This window comes from Halichoeres trimaculatus, unplaced genomic scaffold (assembly GCF_033239565.1).
Source record: "Halichoeres trimaculatus isolate MK-OKI-2021-1 unplaced genomic scaffold, fHalTri1.1 fHalTri1_scaffold_13, whole genome shotgun sequence".
Taxonomy (NCBI): domain Eukaryota; kingdom Metazoa; phylum Chordata; class Actinopteri; order Labriformes; family Labridae; genus Halichoeres; species Halichoeres trimaculatus.
Window position 1 is genome coordinate 24,795,460 of NW_027437191.1, and position 20,633 is coordinate 24,816,092.

At 38.7% G+C, this 20,633-nt stretch overlaps 1 protein-coding gene across 2 annotated transcripts in view; it reads left to right on the top strand.

Moving 5' to 3' along the window:
- Positions 1-3,988: 3,988 nt before the first annotated feature.
- The window catches only part of mei4 (meiosis-specific, MEI4 homolog (S. cerevisiae)), a 106,252-nt gene continuing 89,607 nt past the window's right edge, over positions 3,989-20,633 (top strand). For both annotated transcript variants that reach the window (XM_074685371.1, XM_074685370.1), the window contains exons 1-3: positions 3,989-4,144; positions 5,850-6,092; positions 12,530-13,053. In XM_074685371.1, the coding sequence (XP_074541472.1) occupies positions 4,117-4,144; positions 5,850-6,092; positions 12,530-13,053 (795 nt within the window). In that variant the 5' untranslated portion in view covers positions 3,989-4,116. The remainder of the gene's footprint in view (positions 4,145-5,849; positions 6,093-12,529; positions 13,054-20,633) is intronic.

Consider the following 20,633-nt stretch of genomic DNA (forward strand, 5'->3'; position numbering starts at 1 on the left):
AGTTTCAACCTCCAGATCCAAATGGGGACCAAGAAATTGGATTAAACAACATGTTTTTTTTAGATGTCAAACTTTAACGAGCTGCTATTGCTAAAAGTCTAGTAATTTATTTTTCTTACGGAGGGGGTATTCTGCATCCCATACCTTGATCAAGGATATAAAATTACATTGCTGGATGATCAGATTAAAAGTGTGTAGATTTTCAAACCTCTACATATTCACATTTCATAGAAATCTGTGAATTTGTCTGTCATCACTGCAAGATCTTCTACCTTGCAAGATCCCAATCTTCAATTTTCTTTGTCATAGTATCACAATCTTGGTCTCGAGGGCAGACATTGGTGTTTGAGGCCAGTTGGGAAGTTCTTATGTAATGATTGCATCATTTCAGCGAGTCTCATGAAGATCTCGTGTGACGTGACGAAGATCAGAGTGGGGTGACGAGAATTTCCACTTTCCACTCTTAAAGGTGTCTGCCTCCATTATAGTTACGTGCTGTGAAATTGTGTAAGATCATGAATTTAAATCTTTAATCTTCATTGGGAGATCTTCAATCTTTGTCATGTCACTCAAGGTTTTCACAAAATCTTTACGTAAGGATCTTCTGTCTGGCCTCAAACACAGAGGTTTGTCCATAGTTCTACTCCAAAAGGGCTGGCCAATCAGGCGGAAGGGGGCTTGTGGAGCAGGGGGTCTTAAAGAGACAGCAAGTTAAACAAATAATTTCAGACAGAGCCTAAAATAAGGGTTTCCTAAAACACCAGTAAGAGAACAATAGGAATTTTTTTGAGCTGTATATCATGTGAAGATACTACAGGGGCACCAGAGGGACATAAATGAGGCTAAAAAAAGGGGACAATACCCCTCTTTAAGGTCCTTTCAAGTGTTTTATTGTGTTTTTTTTCCTCAAAGAACCATTAAACTTGATGAAATTTGACCTATTTAAATAAAACTGTATATGGTGCATTTCCATTCGGTAATACAATATGGGTTCAAGACACTCTCATAGGTTCTGCTGATTACATTCAGTACACAACTCTTCATTTTTGGGAGGTATGCGTGCCTTGGGGATGAGTTTTGAGAAGTTAGTGTAAGTTGGAAGTCAGCCTTTTTACATAGCTCCCTGCAGGTCAAACAGAGGTGGAATTGTTGTCATGATGCCTGGATAGTTAAAGCATAACATCCCCCATAAATAACACAATTTAGCTTTACTATAACTGTGCATGGATGTAAGATTTGTGCAGAAAATTTTGCTACAGGGTACAAGAAAAAAAAATCTAGCCATCTAATCCAAAATGAATCCAACAATCCAAGTATCCTCTGGAGGAGGTAAAATTAATCCAGTGGTGACCCACAGAGAGGTAGATGAAGCTGAACTCTGAGGGGGATGGAGAGTCCAAAATAGAGGAACCTAACATAGCTTTTAATCTGTTTTGCAATATCTGGTGTTATGTAACCTCCACCGTCAGAGTCTAAACGGTTCACAAAAGACATGATAATACAAATATGTCTTTGAAATAAGCATTGCATAACAAGGAATATAATAATACCAGTACATTTGTACTCATGTAAAGGTTTGAGTTCAGGATTTCACTCATGAAGCCGGTTTTTATGGTGGGGTATTAATACTTTTCTCTAACACAATAAGAGTGACGTTTGGGGTATAAATAACTTCCCTTCTTCTCATTTATAAAGAGAAGCATTGATTTCACCGCTGAGCCATAAAGAAGCTCTTACCATTCCTCCCTACCAGCTCTCAAAGCCTTTTCTGTTGATGACATCGCTAAGGCATCATCAGGGTCACGTCCCAACACTCCTCTTTCCCCTCCTGTTTCCTCTCTCCCAAGCCGCAGAATAAATTATCATTTTACAGCAGCGTTGGTGATGAGTGATGCTTTGTGAGACCACAGATGAGAACTGACACGGCCAGCCCTGCAGCCCAGTCACATCAAATGAAACAAAAAGTCTGAGAGTGCTGTGAGAATATTTGATCACTTTCTCTTCAGTTTAATCAGCGTATTAAGAAATGTCCTGGAAGATTTTCAGGCGACACAAACTCAGAAAAATTTAGCTTGACATTTCCTGAGCTAGTTAGCCATTTCTGTCTGTCAAAAACAAAGAAAAAATAACTGAAATGATCTAATTATTACTCCCTGGAGGAACTGTTGGTGTGTCGCATAATAGACATTTTAGACCACCAAATCCAGATGAAGAAAGATCTAAATGGGACTTCAAATCTTGTCCTCAGGGGGCATCAAAACCCCTACATACTGAAAGACCTTCCCAGCGGCTGCAAAGACGTTTATATTCAACTTCAGCTCTGATATTGGGCCTTTGCAGACCCTTAAACAGCTTGAAATGATTTATAACTCTTGAAAACAACTTAGCATGATGGGTTTTTTAGAAAAGTGCTCTAATGAATAAATTAAGAAATAAATAAAGGTCAAAAGTTAACCTACAGATCTTTGACTACTGTCTTTCAAAACCATTTCAACCTGTGTTTGAAAGCTTAATTTTAGCTACTCCAGCGCACTTCAGAAGAGTCCTTCACTGCTACCATGCTACACTGTCCTGTGTCTGTATTAAGAAATTGTAAAATATGATGTATGATTGTCTTTCTGAATTGATTTAATCCAGAGAATTTTAATCCAGTCAAACTCCGAGTAATCCTTCGGGTCCAGAAAATAATGATGAACCATGTTGAGTATACAGGCACCGGTATTTCATGGCCAACTTATAAAAATGACCCTTGTTCTGCCTCCACTCCCACATTCAGAATGTAAAATAAGGGATATAAAATCTGACTTTGACCGGCAGTCAAAAAAAAATTAATGCACAATTCAGTAATACATAAATAAAAACAGTAAAGTGTTCTGAGCTCCTGACACCAGGTCCAGAAGAGAGCCTCCTGTTGCTGCAGATAATGAGCGGCTGATTCTGTGGGGCTTGTTGAAACTGACGTGTTTCGACAACAGGGCTCTTACATTTGGAGGACACTTGAAAATGTCATTCAGGGAAACTTTCCAAAGGTTAACAATCACAGAATGCAAATTCTGACGATTTGCAGAGAATTAGTTGACCATTAGTCTAACCCCGGAGAGAAAAACAAACACCAAGTTGACTTCTTGTCAACACTTGTTGGATGAAACTGTCTGAGAGAGCTTTGGAACATTTTTATGATGCCCCGGCATTATCTCTGTCAGCGTGTGCCCAGTTTTGTTTGTCTCTAACAGGAAAAGTCTCACTCTTTTTCCTCAGTTGAACTGTGATTGTCTGGAAAGCTCAGTCTAGTTTGCATAACTTGTACTACCACATGTTCATCTATCACATGTTTGAACCCTGTTCTTTACTCATGGTCAACCAATCTTAAAATTGGTTGACCATAGTTAAAGTTTTAAACAGTATTTTCATGATTGTTTTTCCCACATTCACCCCATATCACACGTATTTATGTTGTTTTTATTTATTTGTCAAGCAAGTAGAATTTTTTTTTTTTTACCAGCTAACTGTTTTCACAATAAATTAATCACCGTATCTGTGGCTTATTATTATTAACAAACACTCAATATTTAGCTTTTTATCCATGTCTTTAAGGCAGCTTTGATCTAACCTTACAACCACTTAAAATATTTCCTTGACCTGTGATTTTTTTTCAACCTAACCATAAAGAATATGGTTACCTAACCATAAAGAATATCATAGTCAAATCCAACAACAATCATACAGTGTTAACTTTACTTTATCAACAATAGGCTGGTAAAGCTTTTTTCCTAATATAAAAATAAAAACAGTAACTTAAAAAAATGTGTACATTTTTTTTCATTTTTAATTCTAATTTATTTTAAAATGTTACTACATACTAAATATGCATTATTTACAATCTAAAAAAAATGAATGAATGAATGAATGAATAAATAAATAAATAAATAAAGAGTGAAACTAACTTTCGTGTTGGCAGGGTCACAGGTTGATCAAGGAAGTGCCTGTACGTCTGAACATGACAGACCGCACAGTGACACTGAATATGAAGGGTAGCCGTTTTCTCCGTAACATCGAAGCATCGAGTAACACTGAACAAACCATTTTTGAGGAATATAAAGTGAAGAGGAACCGTACATGAAGAACCAGCAGGACTATTCTACAGGTAGATGATTAGTTTAACGCTGAACATGTACGAGCTCATTTTGATTTGCGTTCAAAACTCAGGTCACAGAATCATTGATGTGTAGGTAAATGTTTGCTAGCTCACGTTAGCTGTGCACTTCAGTGACTTAGCCAGCTAAGGTTTAAGATTTTCTTCTTTGATCCATTGATCTGGTTTCTAGTATCGTAGTTTGTTTGCAGCTTTAGATTCCGGCTGGTAGGTTATCTGTAACCCCTAAACAAAGAAACACAAAAGTACCTAAAGAAATGTGACGTGGTTGAAGAAACTAGCATATACAAACCAAGTTTGTATTTGAGAGTTGCCATACATCTTCGTGTTACATACAGTAGTTCTCAAAATTACCATATTTTGTGTGATATGTTTCCTTTGCTGCGACTTTACCTTACTACCTTATTATTTCATACTTCTTGGGTTATTTCATTTAATGTATTCTTACACTTGTAGCACTTGTAGCCCGTATGAACGTACGATCTGTGACGTCACCCACCTGTTTTGAATCGGATTTGTAGTTTATATTGTATTTAAATGATTTCTGCTCCTCTATAATGAAGTGTAGGGGGGAAGTTAACTATAGTGTATTTTTCTTTATATTGCAGTTGAAAGCATATCAAATCAAATGCATTATCTTTGATACTATGTTGGAATATTATACTCTCACTCTATTGAGATAACTTGCTGCTATCAAGTTCACCATACAAAATTAAAACGAAAATTAAAGTGAAATGTGATTACAAGTTGAAGAAAGAGAAATGAGATGTTAGCAAAATAACTAGAAAACACAAAAATAAACAAACAATATGTAAGAAACAACATCATGTCAGGAAAAATGAAAATGAGGTAATGCTGAAACATTAAAAAATAGAACATCCTGTCTGTGGTACTGACAAAAAATGGAACAAAAGCAGTGTTTAGGATCCTTTAAAAGCATTTATCAAAAAATGTGGTTTAAAAAAAGGATAAATAGTTTAAGCTAAGTCTGATCTCTGAGGGACAGAAGAGTTTTTCGATTTCTTTGAAATATTTAATGATTTTTTTTATATTCTAGACCTCGTTTAAAGGATTATTTTGCAGGAGAATTTAACTTTTTATTACAAAAACAAAACAAAACACTTAAGTGATGGTGCTGTGATGATTTAACCAAACATTAATAAAATAGATAATAATAATTATATTCTTATCACACCTTTTAAAGGCAAAAACACTTGTAAAACCATACAACAAACTATGCTCTATTCTATAAAAACCCAGCACCAGAAGCCCAAACACCAACAGACTTATGCGTTAATTCATTATGAATTAATTGTGAGGGTTCCTCAAGTTTGTTACTTCTTTTTCAACATTTTTGTCCTGCATTTTATATAAAAAGCTGCATTTGCATGTTGGATATTGTACAGTGCAGCATGGAGAAAAAATAATTTATCATTTTACAGAATTTTGCATAAAAAGTTACACAAATAATCAATCTTGAAATGTATGGGGAAAAAATGTGTTGAATAATATTTTTTGTTGTGAAAATGTTTGGTTCTTTTGTATGTTATTGTTTCTCCCTTTGCACCTGAGGTAATTAAGCATAAATTAAGAGGTGGAATATGTTAAACCCTGACAGAAATATTAATTCAGCTGAGTTTGGAGGATCACCATAATGTTACTGACTGATTTCCTGGATTTCTCTTCCTTCCTCTAGCTGGCCAGGTGGAGTGGATTCTGCAGAAAGCTCGAATCGCCCTGGCGGTGTCGATAATCAAGAACAGGCCCGAGGGTATGAGTGGCAGAGAGCACGCTGAGGCTTTAAGCTGCAAGTTGAGGGGAGAGGATGAAAGCTGGAAGAAAAAAGCCCAGGAGCTGCAGCAGGAGGTGCTGAGGCTGCGGCAGGAATCGCTGATCGCCAGAGTGACGTCCAACACAAAGAGCTCCACAGAGACTGCAGGTGAGCCTCTGTTATCCGTGTGTGGAGGAGAGGAAGTGTGGAAAAAGAAGTCACCTTACGCTTGACGTTTAATATGAAAAATGTAGCAAAAAATCAGGTTTTTAGTGGTTTTGTTTATGGAGATTCAGCTAGCTTTTTAACATTTTACATTTTTTTCTGTTCTGTTATTAACCTCGTGAGGCGCACCTAAATACAAACACTGAAAATTCCCGGTGTTCCAGTTTGTGTCGCTGTCAGGAAGCAAAATGCATGTGCTTTGTCAAATCAATGCATTTCAGAGACATATAGCTCAAAAACAAGCAAGTGGAAAAGTTTTGGCTCTCAGGCTTAAAACTTTTCCATTCTTGCAACAAACTGTGTTGAGTTTGTGACAGCTGTTGTAAATCTAGGAGGTGAGATCAGGATCAGGACAAGCCTAATTAACTCAAACATAAAAATGCTGCACTCCCTTGTTTTTGTACTTAAGGGCAGCAGTCAGTAAAATGTCCTTATTTATATTCCTCTACCACAGGTCCCTAAAAATAAAGGCAGGTTATAAATCCTGAAAGTGGAACAATTGTGGCAGCAGGATGTTTGATTGCTCTCAGAGTCAGAGTTGTTGAGGATAACTTTGGTATTTATCATAAAAATGTTTGTTTCACCCTTGAGAAGTCAGAGGTAGAGATTAATTCATGCAGCGACCCGCTCCGTGGCTGTTTTTACCAGAGGAAGGTGAGCTGCTGTTAAAACAGAGCAGACAGTTTATAAAGATAGGGAAGCACACGGTGTGCCTGTCCTGATGTCTTTAGTGCGAGCAGAGGATATCTCAAGGACGGGCACATCCTGACACGAGTCCTCCAGAGGAGCGAGAGACGGTGAGTGGGCTGTCCTGGCGTTATCTCACACGCTGCTAATGATCACCTGTACATGGCTGCTGATGGGGAGGTGTTTTATCACTGCTGCTGCTGCTGCTCCTTTTGACCTACTCACTGTGGAGTCAACTAACAGGAGACAGACTGAAAGAACTGACAGAAAAATACGTTTTTCAAGTCAGTCAAGTTTTAGTGATACCATTTCTGCTCCACATTCTCCGATGTGTTTCAATGTTTTCTCTCAATTTATTTTAATTTACTCACACTGTCAGTTCTCCTTTCAAGATCTAGGGCTCGGCAATCTGGGCCTGAATTTTGAATATTTAATACTGTTAATGCTGCCGTGCCTTGTGGGTAGACACAGATGTATCACATTTCTCCTGTTTAATATTAATTATGTTATGATAAGCGTTTCAATTTATGCTTTTTGTTGCGGAGCAATCTCAAAGTTCCCCAGTTGGAGGACCTTGGGGTTTAAAGGGTGAAAGCTCAAAGGCCACAAACCCTCTTACCTCTGATTGGCCAGCCTTCTGGGGGCCTGTTGGCTTTGGGTGAGCTTTGGGGAAACTTGGTGTTTGAGACCCTCCTGAGATCCTGCGATGTGATAACACCATCATTTTAGAAGGTCAGGTAAAGATTTCATGAAGCTCATTTGGGAGATTCTGTGGAGATCAGGTGCCTATTTTGGAACATAGTCTTTTTAGTAGTTTCTTGACAGACTCAGGGATTTCTATGACATTTAATTATGTAGAGGTTTGAGCTAGGGCTGGGGGATTAATCTAGAAATTATCTGAATTGACATTTAGAGCTTCTAACGTAGACGTAAAACTGCCTAATTAATGGGGATGGGTACCTTTCACATTTAAAACGATACGGTACCGATGCCCAGTTCCTGACAATTGGTACCGGTACTTAACGGTACCAATTTTTTATAGTTTTTTGTGTTTATGTAGGGAAAAATATTAATTTGTTTACTCTTCAATACATATCCTTGCAATGCTGTGTTCATGTCCAACATGGACTCTTCCTGTCCCCCTTACAGTCACAAGGATGCATTTAGGTACCTAAACATGGTACCTTTTGATTTTACATGAATCAGTACCTGGTACTTTTGACAGAATTCGGTAGGTACCTATAACAGTACCTTATCTGGTACCCATCCCTTCTTGTTGTTTATTTGGATTTATTATTTTTGATTTCCCTTGTTATTCTCCCTCTATTAATTCACCATTTTTAAAAAAAAATTTCCACAAAACATTAGCTTTTTAGCTGATATGTTTTCAGTTCCAATGTTTCAATGGATAACTCTTAATTCTTCATCTGTTCATTTCACTGACTTGTTTCAATATTCTAGAAGTATTTACAGAATAAACACAATAAACTGAGATGAGAGTGGGATAATTGTGGAAATCGAGGTAGAAGGTTCAATTAGTCATGATTTAGATTTTTGTTATAATTGTCCAGCCCTAGTTTGAACATCTGCACACGTTAAGTCTATACATACTGCTTTGTTGCTTTATATCCATGGCTGTCATACCCCTCTTGAGGATATACCTGACAACTGTCCGGATATCTGCAGGAGTCTCCTGCTTTATAAACCCCCCACTGGATAATGGGAATATTGTGATTTCCCAAGGTTTACAGTCTTTTGGGGGGTGGGGTGGGGGAGTTGCACTTTCTCACAGAGAAGGCACTGGGAGATGTTTCTTGTGCTCTTTCCCGCATGGTGAAGTTATAATGTAAACCCAACAGTCAATACACGACATCCCATCATGAAAATTTGATAAATAACATAAGGCTATTTAGTCTATTAGATTAAAAAACAAGGTACAGGCCTGATTCATGAGAGAAGGAACTCTAAATTACTTCTGCCCCTGTTCCCCCCTACCTACAATGGTAGGGGGGAACATTGGAGTATGTAACTGTTAAGATGAGTTGTTTCGTGTTTAAGAATTTCAAGGTTCAGTGAATGCGTCACCCGTGATAGGCAGTTCAGCAGCCACCATCTGTATGTTGTGTGTGTCTGTGTGTGTTTTTTTGAGAAAGACTCTTTCGAGAGTTAAACAGAGAAACAATTTTATTGAGTGGTTCAATAAACTGTTGACATCAAGCCTGGATCAGGTCTCAAGGTCTCTTTGCAGGTGCCATTAATTAATGGCTCTCATTTATAAGTACTGTGTAGGATATGAGTAGTCAGACATGGCAGTTCCACCTGGGAGGGGGCAATCTCGGGTTTTGTCAGTGTTGGCAGGTATGCTCCAGGCTTTAGGCTGGCCTTAGTGTGGTAGACTTCATGTCTTTTGCTTTTTTATTATACAGTGTAAAAATAAATTCAAGTACAAGTCCTGTACACTCTTTTTGTCTGTGTTATCATCAAAAGTGAATCAAAATACTAAAAAGTATAAATGATATCAGTCAGAATTGCAGTGCAGTTTGTTAATCTCTGTGTAAAAGGTAATACTTATGCTGGTTGAGTGATTTGAAGACTGAAAAAGTTCCCTAAAAGTCTGCTCACTGTTCATACTTCCACACAGTGACCCCTGGAGAAAACCTGTCCCCCTTAAAATGACACACAGAATCAACAATGTGCACAAAATGTTCATAAATCTACATCTTCTTTTCAGAGCTTCACTTTCTGCTCCCATTGAAGAACCTGCTGCTGTCCGCACACTGCCAGATGTCCCAACTGGTTTTAAATTATGTTGTCGTCTAAATCTCAGGAGCCGGCCGGCGAAGGATTTGTCATTTTGAAACAAAAAATAAACACACACACACAGTTATAAACAGTGAAGCCTTTATGGCTGCGTTTGCTTCAAGGAAAGCACTCGTCCTCCTAAATCTGAGAGCTGGAGGGCCGAGGGGAGACGTTCAGGAGCAGCGCCTGAGAAAATAATGACCAAGGTCCACCTGCTCGGAGAGTTATGAGCTGCAGCCTCCATTATTATGATTTTAGGAGTCCACTGAGGGGGGTTTAGAGAGTTGAAATACAACAAAGCATCATGGTCTCTCCTCAAAGTGGATAAATACTTCTTTGCTTTCGCATATGCTTATCCAAACACCTTCTTTGGATGTAAAGTTTAGTGAAACACGGCAAAACTTTGGATGAGAACTCACCTTTTCAATTCACCAGAGACAACAATTTACATACAAAGAAATAACAAAAGTATAATTTAGCTCTGCTTCCTCCAATAATTAAAACAGTGATGCTAATTTCCTGGGTTTTGTGTTGGATAAATATTAATTTTTAGAGCAGAATTGAACTCGGTGTGGTTAAAACAGCCAGCGTGTTTGCAAGCTTCAAGGTTAATGAAAAAAATTCCCAATGTTATTACCTCAGGGAACATTTTGGACATGTTTCAGTGTAATTATAAGCCAATATAATAATGCTCTAATTATATATTATCATTATGAATAATCACTCACATGTTATTGGATTTTTCACTCCTGCCAATTTAAATGTGTTTTGTCAGTTTTTCATCAATACTCAGTGTCCTTGAGTCCCAATGCTCGTTCATTAAGAAGATCTTTTCTCATCTTCATTTCCCTCAGCTTGAATAACTCAGCGCTTTAAGGGAGGAACATGAGAACAGGAAATTATTAAAAATCTGCTTAAGATGTGTTTCTATCAGGACAGAATTTGTCTTTAAAGAGGGGGTATGATTCTGTAAGTCTATAAGATCTGTAAGATCTTTATCTCAGCCTTGTTTGAGCATAAAATGTAACAATGACCCAAAATGTAATTAAAAAATGTAATAAAACAGGAAATGTAATAACTGACCCAAAATGTAATACAAAAGATGATGCTATACAACCCAAAATATAACAAAAGTGCTGAGCCTGAAATGAAAAAAAAAAAAAAAAAAGAAAAATACATTTTTTGAGTTTTTTCATTTTGACAAGAAACATTTAAGGCTCTGACAAGTCTGAAACACTTTGTTCAAGCTGCTGTCTCTTTAAAGGGCAACTCCGTTTTTTTGACACCTGGACCTTATTTATAGGTGTGTGCATGCTCATATACTCACTCAGACAAACATCGTGCAGCTCGGAGTCCTTCAGAAGTTATTAAGATCCAACCGCTTTTAGCCGCACTTAGCGGGGGCCACGGCAAGGGAGCTTCAGCGCAGGATGAAATCTCTGCAAAATCGCTCATTTCGGCGATATTTTTTCATCCATCGCCAGTGTTATCATAAACGCACTCCTCTTGTGTTGCCATAGGCGAACACTGTCCACAAGCGCACCACCAGTTCGCACTGAGTCGTGGACGTGCTCCTGTTTGTTGTTCTGGAGCCAGCTCTTCGTCTCTCTCCCTCTGCACCCTTCTTTCATGGAGCTCCTCGTCCGTGTACTCAGGCTCAAACAGGTAAGGACAACCGTCAAACTCGAAGTCGTAGTCTGAAGACGGTAGATGAGCTGACTTTATGATAACACCGGCGAAGGATGAAAAAATAAAGCTGAAATGAGCGATTTTGCAGAGATTATGTCCCGCGCTGAAGCTCCCTTGCCGTAGCCCCCGCTAAGATCGGCTAAAATCAGTTGGATCTAAATAACTTCTGAAGGACTCCGAGCTGAACGATGTTTGTCTGAGTGAGTATATGAGCATGCACACACCTATAAATAAGGTCCAGGTGTCAAAAAACCGGAGTTGCCCTTTAAGGTCCCCCTTTTTTTAAACCAATTAGGAAATATCAATTTGATGACCTCATCATTTCAGCTCATCCTGTGAAGATCTTTTAAAGGTGTCTTAAAGATCTTATGAAGATCAGTTTGAAATCCCATAAAGATCAAGTTAAGATCAATTAAAGGTCTCTTTGGGAGATCTCTAAATTCTCGAAAAGGTTTCTCTATTTCTGAGGGATCTCTTACACACCTCATTGATCACTTGCAAATCTTGTGAAGGTCTAATCAAAATCATGGAAAGATCTCTTGAAGATCTAGTGCAACTTTTTTATTTTATTTTTTTTCAGATGGAGCAAATAGAGCAACATATGAATATTCTGCCACTGATGCTGTACTTCATGCCATGTAGCAGCAACATAAACATGAAAACTGTTGATTCTTTTTATTCATGTATTTTTCAAAGTGTATTAAGTTTAACTTTTTTGTACATATTTCACATCAACTGATAAAATATCTTATTATACTTAAAACTGTACTGGTTTTTGGGAGTCATCTTATGACCCCTGCATTGACATTTTGTGACCCCATACGGGGTCCAGACCCCAACTTTTTGGATCCAGGTAGAAGATCTCTATAGCTTTACAGCAGATCTTGATCTCTGAAAGGGTCTCAGTATAAATCCTGGAGGTGGTCAGATGGTTGTGAAGAAGGAAATAAAACAGCTTGTTAAAAATTAGATAAATCTTTTTGTCTTTAATACTTGTGGATATTATTTGTTGTTTTGTAGCTGTTGACATGTTTTCTTGGTGATGAGAGCAGCCACGTTTTCCCTGTTCTGTCTTTTTTTTATGATTATACCATAATTCTAATATTTTTTTAAGAAGCTGACTTCAGAGTCCTTGTGGTGGCCTGTAATCCTGCAGATGTGGATAAATATCTATTTAAATTAACGCTGCTGTACTCTTCCAGGTCAGGACAACTCCATGGACGTTTCTCAGGATTTGTTTGGTCCAGGAAGTTTGGCCTCAGACTCAGAGACCCCTGACCTCATTCTCCAGGACACCCAACCTGCCCTTGCTCCTACCCCTGCCCCTGCCCCTGCTCCTGCTCCTGCTCCTGCTCCTGCCCCTGCTCAGCCTCCTCACAGTCGACCAGTTCTTCCTCACGTGCTCTTCCTCCAATCTCTGTGCGCCCTGCACCGAATCCAGGAAAATAGCCGAGGCCTGGAGTCACTGTGGTTCTGCTCTGACGGAGATACCGGGTCATTGCTCGTGGACTCTGTGTGTCAGCTCCTTGATTCGGTGGTGTCAGCATGCAGGGACCCCCCTCTGCTGGGCCCGGATGACCTGGTCCTTCAGGGCTGCCAGGTGGTGGCTCAAGCTATGGACCTTTTCTGCTCTCAGAGGCTGCCATCTGTGGAGTTCATGAGACGGGTGGAGGAGTCGCTGAGGGAGCTGACGAGGATGCTGCTGCACGGTCATCGACACGGCGGGGTGAGTGACGAGACCAGAGGGAGTGTCTGTGTTCACACTATCAGCATTTATTAATCCAATATGGAGCCACCAACGGCACAAAAATGAATCCTGAATATGAGAGAGTTCATCCAAATTAGAGGTACAAACTTCTGTGATAAGTTGGCACAAAAACCTGCAAAATCAGACATTAACTTCCTGTAATTGCTCCTATTTCACACCCCCTCTTTAATGGCATCATTGAGTATTAGTTTGGATTCCCATCCCTGGCTACTGCTGGTTATTTTGTCAATTCCCAGCCCTTGGTTGACCAGCAGGTACAAAATAAGACGCTTGACACCCAAATTTACACAAATAAATATATTTTGTCCCATCAAATTGGCTCCTACTGGTTAGTTTGACAGAAAATCAAACTAACTAAATGATCTTTCTTCAAAGCACTGGAAAAGTTGGGAAAAAACATGACAGAAAGAAAAACAAAGCTTAACGCTGACAAGTTGCAAGAAGGAGAAGTCGTGACACAAATAAATGCTTCAGATGAGCCTGAATGCAGATTCATACAGCGAGGGTTAAAGAGGTTTACATAACAGTCGCAGTGCTTGGATTAATTCAATCCTAAACAAACTGAAATAAACTTAATTTCCCGTGTGTATTATTAAACCGTCGTTTTATTTGACTTCATAAAAACAAGGCAGGATTACTGGAGTTTTATGTTGACTTAGTTTAATATATTCAGCTTGTAGGCAAATGTTAAAACGGATCATGCTCCTGTAACAACCAAACAAACCGTTTGACTGCAGTAAAATGGGTTGAATACATTTTCAGCATTAATGTTGTTTTGATTAAAAACAGCTGCGGATATGATGAACAGTGCTAAAGCTGCAGTTAATGAGTATCCTCAGTTGACTTTTTCTTCCTCTGTTACATTCTTAGAGATTAATTTCAAAACATAATAAAGACTTAAAACCGAGACAAAGATATTCAATTTGCTGTGTGAAATAAAACTGTGTAACATCGTGGGAGCTTGAACCAGAAAATGGTTGATATCATTGCACGGGAGATTCTGTCGAACTTTTTGGAAGTTACAAGCATGAAGCATTTAAATCAAAGATACAAGACACTTTGTTTAAAGGACTCTTTTGTTTCAGTATTAAAGAAATAAAACCTGGTGGATGGGTTTAATGGTTGACATCTTTAAAGAGGGGCTATTCTGCTTTCCCATACTTAAACATGTATGTTGAGTACCAATGCTGGACGTTCAGACTAAACGTGTACAGATTTTCAATCGGGATGGGCAATTAATTTTTAATGTCACTGACATTAAAAAGGATTAAACAGTTTATGCAACAATAGCTTTGTCTTTCACAGAAAAGAGCAAAAACAAATAACTGTTTCCCTTTATTACATGATAGAAACATACTGATGGGTGAGGCCAGACCAGAGATACGTCACCGGACTGCCTCACCCATTCACAGACTCTCTAAGGAGGGGAGAGATTCAGAGGTGGAGCTGTTGTTCAGTACGTTCAGTCAGTAAACAGCAGTCAGTAAGGGATTCTGTTGGAGCTCCTTTTCAGGGTGGTCAGTGAGTGTGTGGCAGCCCCAACAGAATCACTTACTGACTGCTGTTTACTGACTGAACGAACAGCAGCTCCGCCTACAAATCTCTCCCTTCCCCACACAGCCTTCAGACTGTCAGACAGTCTTTGAATGATCTATGTACTGACCGTAACAAACTGAACGGTTGGGGAAATAGTTATTTTAGCAGCTTTCAGTCAGTAAACTGTAGCTTTATCCACTAAATTCTCAGCTCATTGGGTCGTTATTTGCCACCGGCTACTCTCTTTATGATGGCGAGCAGACCTAAACATTCGGCCGTGTTTCAGCTTATTGAATTCTGATTCTCGAATCACTTTACTGAATTGATTCTAACGATTCAGTTGAGGAAGGGGGAGGTGCTTTGTATTCCTCTTCTGTAATAATTGTTGGGTTGATTGCAGTGTGGCACACACACACAGATACCTGCTGTTGAAGATGATGTGTAACCAAGGAGTCCAGGTTTCCATTTCATTTTTTTGTTGTTCTGAAGGCAGGTCTGAAAATGAAAATGCAGATGATCTTCCTTCCTTCCTTCCTTCCTTCCTTTTTCTTTGGGTTATTCCATACCTTGTGCTTTTTAATTTTAACAATGAAAATGTATTTCTTATTTGCATTTTCATTTTAACTATATCCAGTAGTTAGCGGACCATTTCTTAAAAAAATAAAATGCTTACAACCTTTTCATTTTAATTTAAATAATGTCACATAATGTACAGTCCTTTAGATGAAACTGAATATGGTATTGAATTGAACATTTGATTTTTATTGTCTCAATAATGTGCCTTTATTTCTTGAAATGGAAATGTATTTCCTGTATTGCATTTAATTTTTTTTTGTTTGCATTTTAACTTGAATTTTGTCCTAAATACACTTTATAAGGCAACACTCCAAACCCAAACAGTTACCAAGAGGCTGAGAAGAAGAGAGATGTTTGCCCGATGCGCTAAAGCCACATGGTGTCACAAAACGAAATCAATAGAACAAACACGATCGATGCAAAAAGGCAAACTTAAGGTGCGACAAAACAATTTAAAGTACAGTCAGCAAAAAGTTGGACCTCTTCCTCCTTCCACCAAGTCATTCAAACCTGTGCCGGTAAATTACTTGTAAACCTCCCACCACACCACACCACACCACGTGACACACTCACCAGAAGTGAAGTGACAAAATGAACATAACTCATTCATAAAATATCTGCCATCTACACGCTTCCACAGAAAATCTCCATCTATCTCCCTTTCCAGCATCTGCTGGACTCTTAAAACAACTTCTTTGTAGCCTCATCAGACATAATTATAATCTACAAGTAACGCTACAAGTCAAACATTTCATGTTTCTACTGATTGGTTTGACATGAGGAGGGGCCTCCATAGCGGTATGGTTGTTCATTGTATATTTCATTGACAGAGACACAGCAGCTTGTCATAAATTTGCTGATCTACCTGTCTGATAACATCTTGTCATTTGTCATTTCCCTTGAAATGACATTGGGAGAGTTTAATTACCTCTGTGTTATTAGCGCTTTTCAAACCTCACCGAGTCCTGAAATGGTGAAATTGACTCCCCGGCGGGTTGTTCAAGTCACTCACCGCCTCGCACATGTGACAGTCATGACAAGGCTCAGCAGCTGGGGAATGGAGATGAAAGTGAGCCTGAGATGTCGGCGATGAAGTCATCCCATCTGGCTCTGACTGAGCGCTCAGAGAACGGCTTAAACAACTCAGATGGCTGCAGGCGCTTCCATCCTTTCAGCAAACTCCCTCTGTTGTTTTTTTTCCTGACTGATTGTGGGAAACGGGAGTATTTCTCTGAAGCAGCAGAGTGATGTTCAGCAAATGTCAATGAAAACAGATGATTGTGTTGAGGGGGGTGTGTGAAATAATTTAGATTTAATGAGCCATTAACAGAACTCCAATCTGTCTGTGAGAAACTTTTAATGCCCCAACAGAGGCAAGTTGTCTTGCAGGACGAGTTACTCGGAGGCAGACGACCAATCACAATAATGTTGAGTCATTTGAAAGAGCTGGAACGCCATTAGTACAACCCAATATGGTATTATTGTGGAGGTATGGTGCTTCATTATTACCAATGAACCTGTGCTTTTTCATTTCAGAGGGAATCATAGATTCAGATATGATGAATAAAACATGATTATTAAAGATATACTGGTCTCATTTTAACCTGTAATACATGGTGATGTTCCCATGAAGCTGACTCTTATTTTGGCGGGGTGGTATGTTGCTTCAGGGGCTTAATGTGGGGCTCAGGTCTGTGGGATTAAAAGTCTGAGGAACTCTTATTTGAAGTATAAAACAAAAGAACAAACCGTTTGGTCCAATGAGGTGGAAAATTGTGTTATTTCACCACGGTGGAATATGGGCACTAAAACCAACAACTCATATAGGAAAAGACGATATTGATAGAAAACGGGTACCGTAAGATACCAGAATGGCTTTGAAGAAAGGACAAAACATCGTGTTAGCAGAAAAGCTCCTATAGATCCAAAGTGTTTGTACTTTGCAGTTCAATAAGCAGAGCTGTCTTTCTCCAGATGTAAAATCAATGAACTCCACTCTTTGGATCTTATTGGAAATGTTCCTATGAAAGGGGAAAGTCAGGCCATAACAGGAAGGAGTTGTCCAAAGTACAATCACCAAACATTAGTTCAACAACAGAGTTGTTGTCCAGTAATTATAAGAACAAGAAAATCAATACAACCATATGAATCTTACCACATTCTGCTTTGAAACAGGCTTCGAAGCCTTTATCCAGAGAGGATGAGCCAGGAAGAGAGTGGGAAGTGTGTTGTGCTCTTTGTTAGTCTTTATTGTGTCCCTTTGGTGCCCCCGTAATAGCTTTACATGATTTACAGCTCAACAAAATCCCTATTTTTCCCTCACTGGTGTCACCTTTACTCAATAAAATCTTGACACACAGATATGAGACACACAGTTTGGGGTCCAGCTTTACACACTTTATCTTTATAATAAACTTCCCTAAAACTTGCATGAGAAAGATGAGGTTTCTATGTTTTCCTCAGTATTTGAATACAAAGTTATAAATGACGACACATCCCTGTGCATTAAACTTTAAACCCCTCCTTTGTAGACACACCCTTCCCTCTGATTGGTCCACACGCTTGAGGCCTGTCAGGGGTGAAGCTATGAATAGATCTAAGTGTTTGAGGCCTAACCCTCAAAAATGCCATAACCCAGCTTGGAAATCCTTATGTGATGACCTCATCATTTAGGTAAGTCTAGTAAAGATCTCTTTAAGTTCTCCTGAAGCTCTCATAAATATCTTGTGAAGGTCTCTTAAAGGCCTCTTGGAAATCTAGGGAAGGTTTTGTTACAATCTCTTAAAGATCTCTTCAAGGCCTCCTGAGGATCTTATAAAGATCTCAAAGAGTTTTTTTTAAAATGATCTCATAGATCTTATGAAGACCTCTTTGAGTTCTCTTGAAGGTCTCTTAAAGATCTCCTGAAGATCTCTGAAAGATCTTGTAAAGATCTTGTAAAGAGCATTGGTAAGATCTCCCAACGACCTCTTAACGATTTTGTGAAGATCTCTTAAAGATCTCATTAAAAACTCATAAAGATCTCTGAAAGACCTTGGGAAAAATCTTTTAAAGATTCCTTCGAAATCTTGTGAAGGTCTCTCACAGATCTCACGAAGAACTCTTAAAGATATCTTATCTTGTGAAGATTTCATAAAGAGCTTCAAAAGATCTTGTCAGAATCTTGTGCTATTTTGCTGTTTTGAGCAGCTTTGGATGCCATTGGAAGCTAATGTTTTTGCCACAGTGTCAACAGGAATGGGTGAAAACAGACTTTTAAAAGTAGTCAGGCTCTTGTTTGCTGATTGATTCAATATAACGTCAGTGATCTGGTTTTCCCTGCTTGCTTTGTTCATTAATCTATTGTTATCGTACTTTGACCAATCAGAATCAAGTATCTCAAACAGCTGAGTGATAAATGCGTATCATATGAGATTCTGGGTTTGTTTTGGTTGTAAAATCAGAACTTATAATTGTCTAATGACATTAGACATCCTGTCATAATAAAACACATTTTTGACAACAGGAGGGTTATTGTGTCTCTTTAATCTTTCAACAACAAAGCAGAATTGTTGTCCCAAAGTAGAAAATAAAACATCATCTCAATGTGCTTGGTCATCCCCTCAGCCTGTCAGATGTGAGGGAATAAACTGGAGATCTATTCAGCGATTCATTAGTGCTCTGTATCCCAGACAATCTCTTTCCAATCCAAATCTGAAATTGTTTCTGAACAGCGTGTTTGACAGATTAGTCTGGTGTCACAATGTTTTAGAGTCGTGTCCCAGCGGGCCGTCTTCCTCTGCTGGTGCTGCTTGATCTTGTCGTGGAGTCTTTCCAATATTATAATTACCTCTGGCCTTCATCTCTGGCCCCCCCGCCTTCTCTTCATATCTGGATTGTCCCGCACAATCAGTTTGACTGGCAGAGCGATGGTGTGTTCACAGAATTAGAAATATAAAGAATTCATTAGCGTGTACTCCCAAAGTCATTTGCATCGTCCTTCTTTAGCAGTTCAAAGAATAATTCAATCTTACAGAAGGTTATTCACTGCACATGAAAACGCTTAGTGTGCTAGAAATCACACAAAACTTGGTGGTCAAAGTCAAAGCTGGGAGGTGTGAACGGTCGCCTCGTGGTGCCCTGAAACCAAGGGACATTGATGAATCACCGCCGTAAAGTGAAAGATAGTCAACCTGTAGTGACAAATAACCACTTTACACTGGGGCTGAATGATCTGGGGAAATAATCTAATTGGGTCTTCCCTTTTTTAATTTTTTTTTTACCATCATTGCAATTGCGATTAAGCAGTTATTTTTTCGGGGGTGGCCACATATATACTGTCAACATATAAACATTTTTTTCCTGTTAGCCAACATGTTATTTATTATTATTTTAAGTTGGACAAAGTACAAGTTACTATATTTCCCTCCAGGTGGTGTACATTTTTTTCTTTCTCTTTTTCTTTTTTAATTGCTTTTTGAATTTGGGATTTGAAAATTGCATTTTATTACATCGTGATCCCAGTGTCAGTTTAATTAATTAATTAATTAATTAATTAATTGTTCAGCCCTACCTTAGACCAACAAAGTACCATCTTCTACTAATGAATAGGCACCACACACTGACTCATGGCCACCTTACACTTTTAAAAACTTAAAACAAAAAAAAAAACCTGTTCAGTGACCACGGTTTATGATAAATTAATCACCGGGCTTGTAACCATCTTTTACTGACCACAACTCACCTAACGCAGGTTAGTTACCACCGTCCACTGACTGATTATCACCCTACATAGACTTATCTCCAAACCCCCTCATACTAATCTTAAAAGTAACAGAACCATTTAAGAAAACTTCAGTTCCACTGGTTTAAAACTCTTCTTTAAAGATGCTATGAGGAGGATCTGTTTTGATTGCACTCCCTTGCCACCTTCTGGCCTGGAGTCTCTGCACACTGTCTTAAATTACTTTTAATTAGGTGTGTGTTTGTTTTGTAATTAAATGGAGATTGTATCTAAACAAATTTTCTTTTTCAAGATAACTTTTTACTGGATATGACCATAGACTGTAAAAAAAAATGGACGTCTGCTTGCTTGGCTCGAAGTGAGGTCTCCTCAAAAACTGCTCCCCCTGGTGAATGGCTGCAGTATAGGTTTAAAAATACGGCTTTTCAGCCATTCCAGATGGGCTGTGGTCAAACTTTAAAAATTTTTTACACCTCGTAGTAATGTTTCTCACGTCCGATTGTTGTGGTGATTTGAAGATATTATTTGGCTGTCTTGTATCCAAGTCCTCTTTTTTCTGAAAAGTTTCGTTTTCATTACTTATTCGAGGTTAAAAACGAGGCTTTACGCAATGTTGAATGATCATTGTCAGCTGCCATTCTTGTGTATTTTTTGTCGGGGATCATAAAATATGTCGAGAGGTAGAGTCAGGAAGTGATTAGAC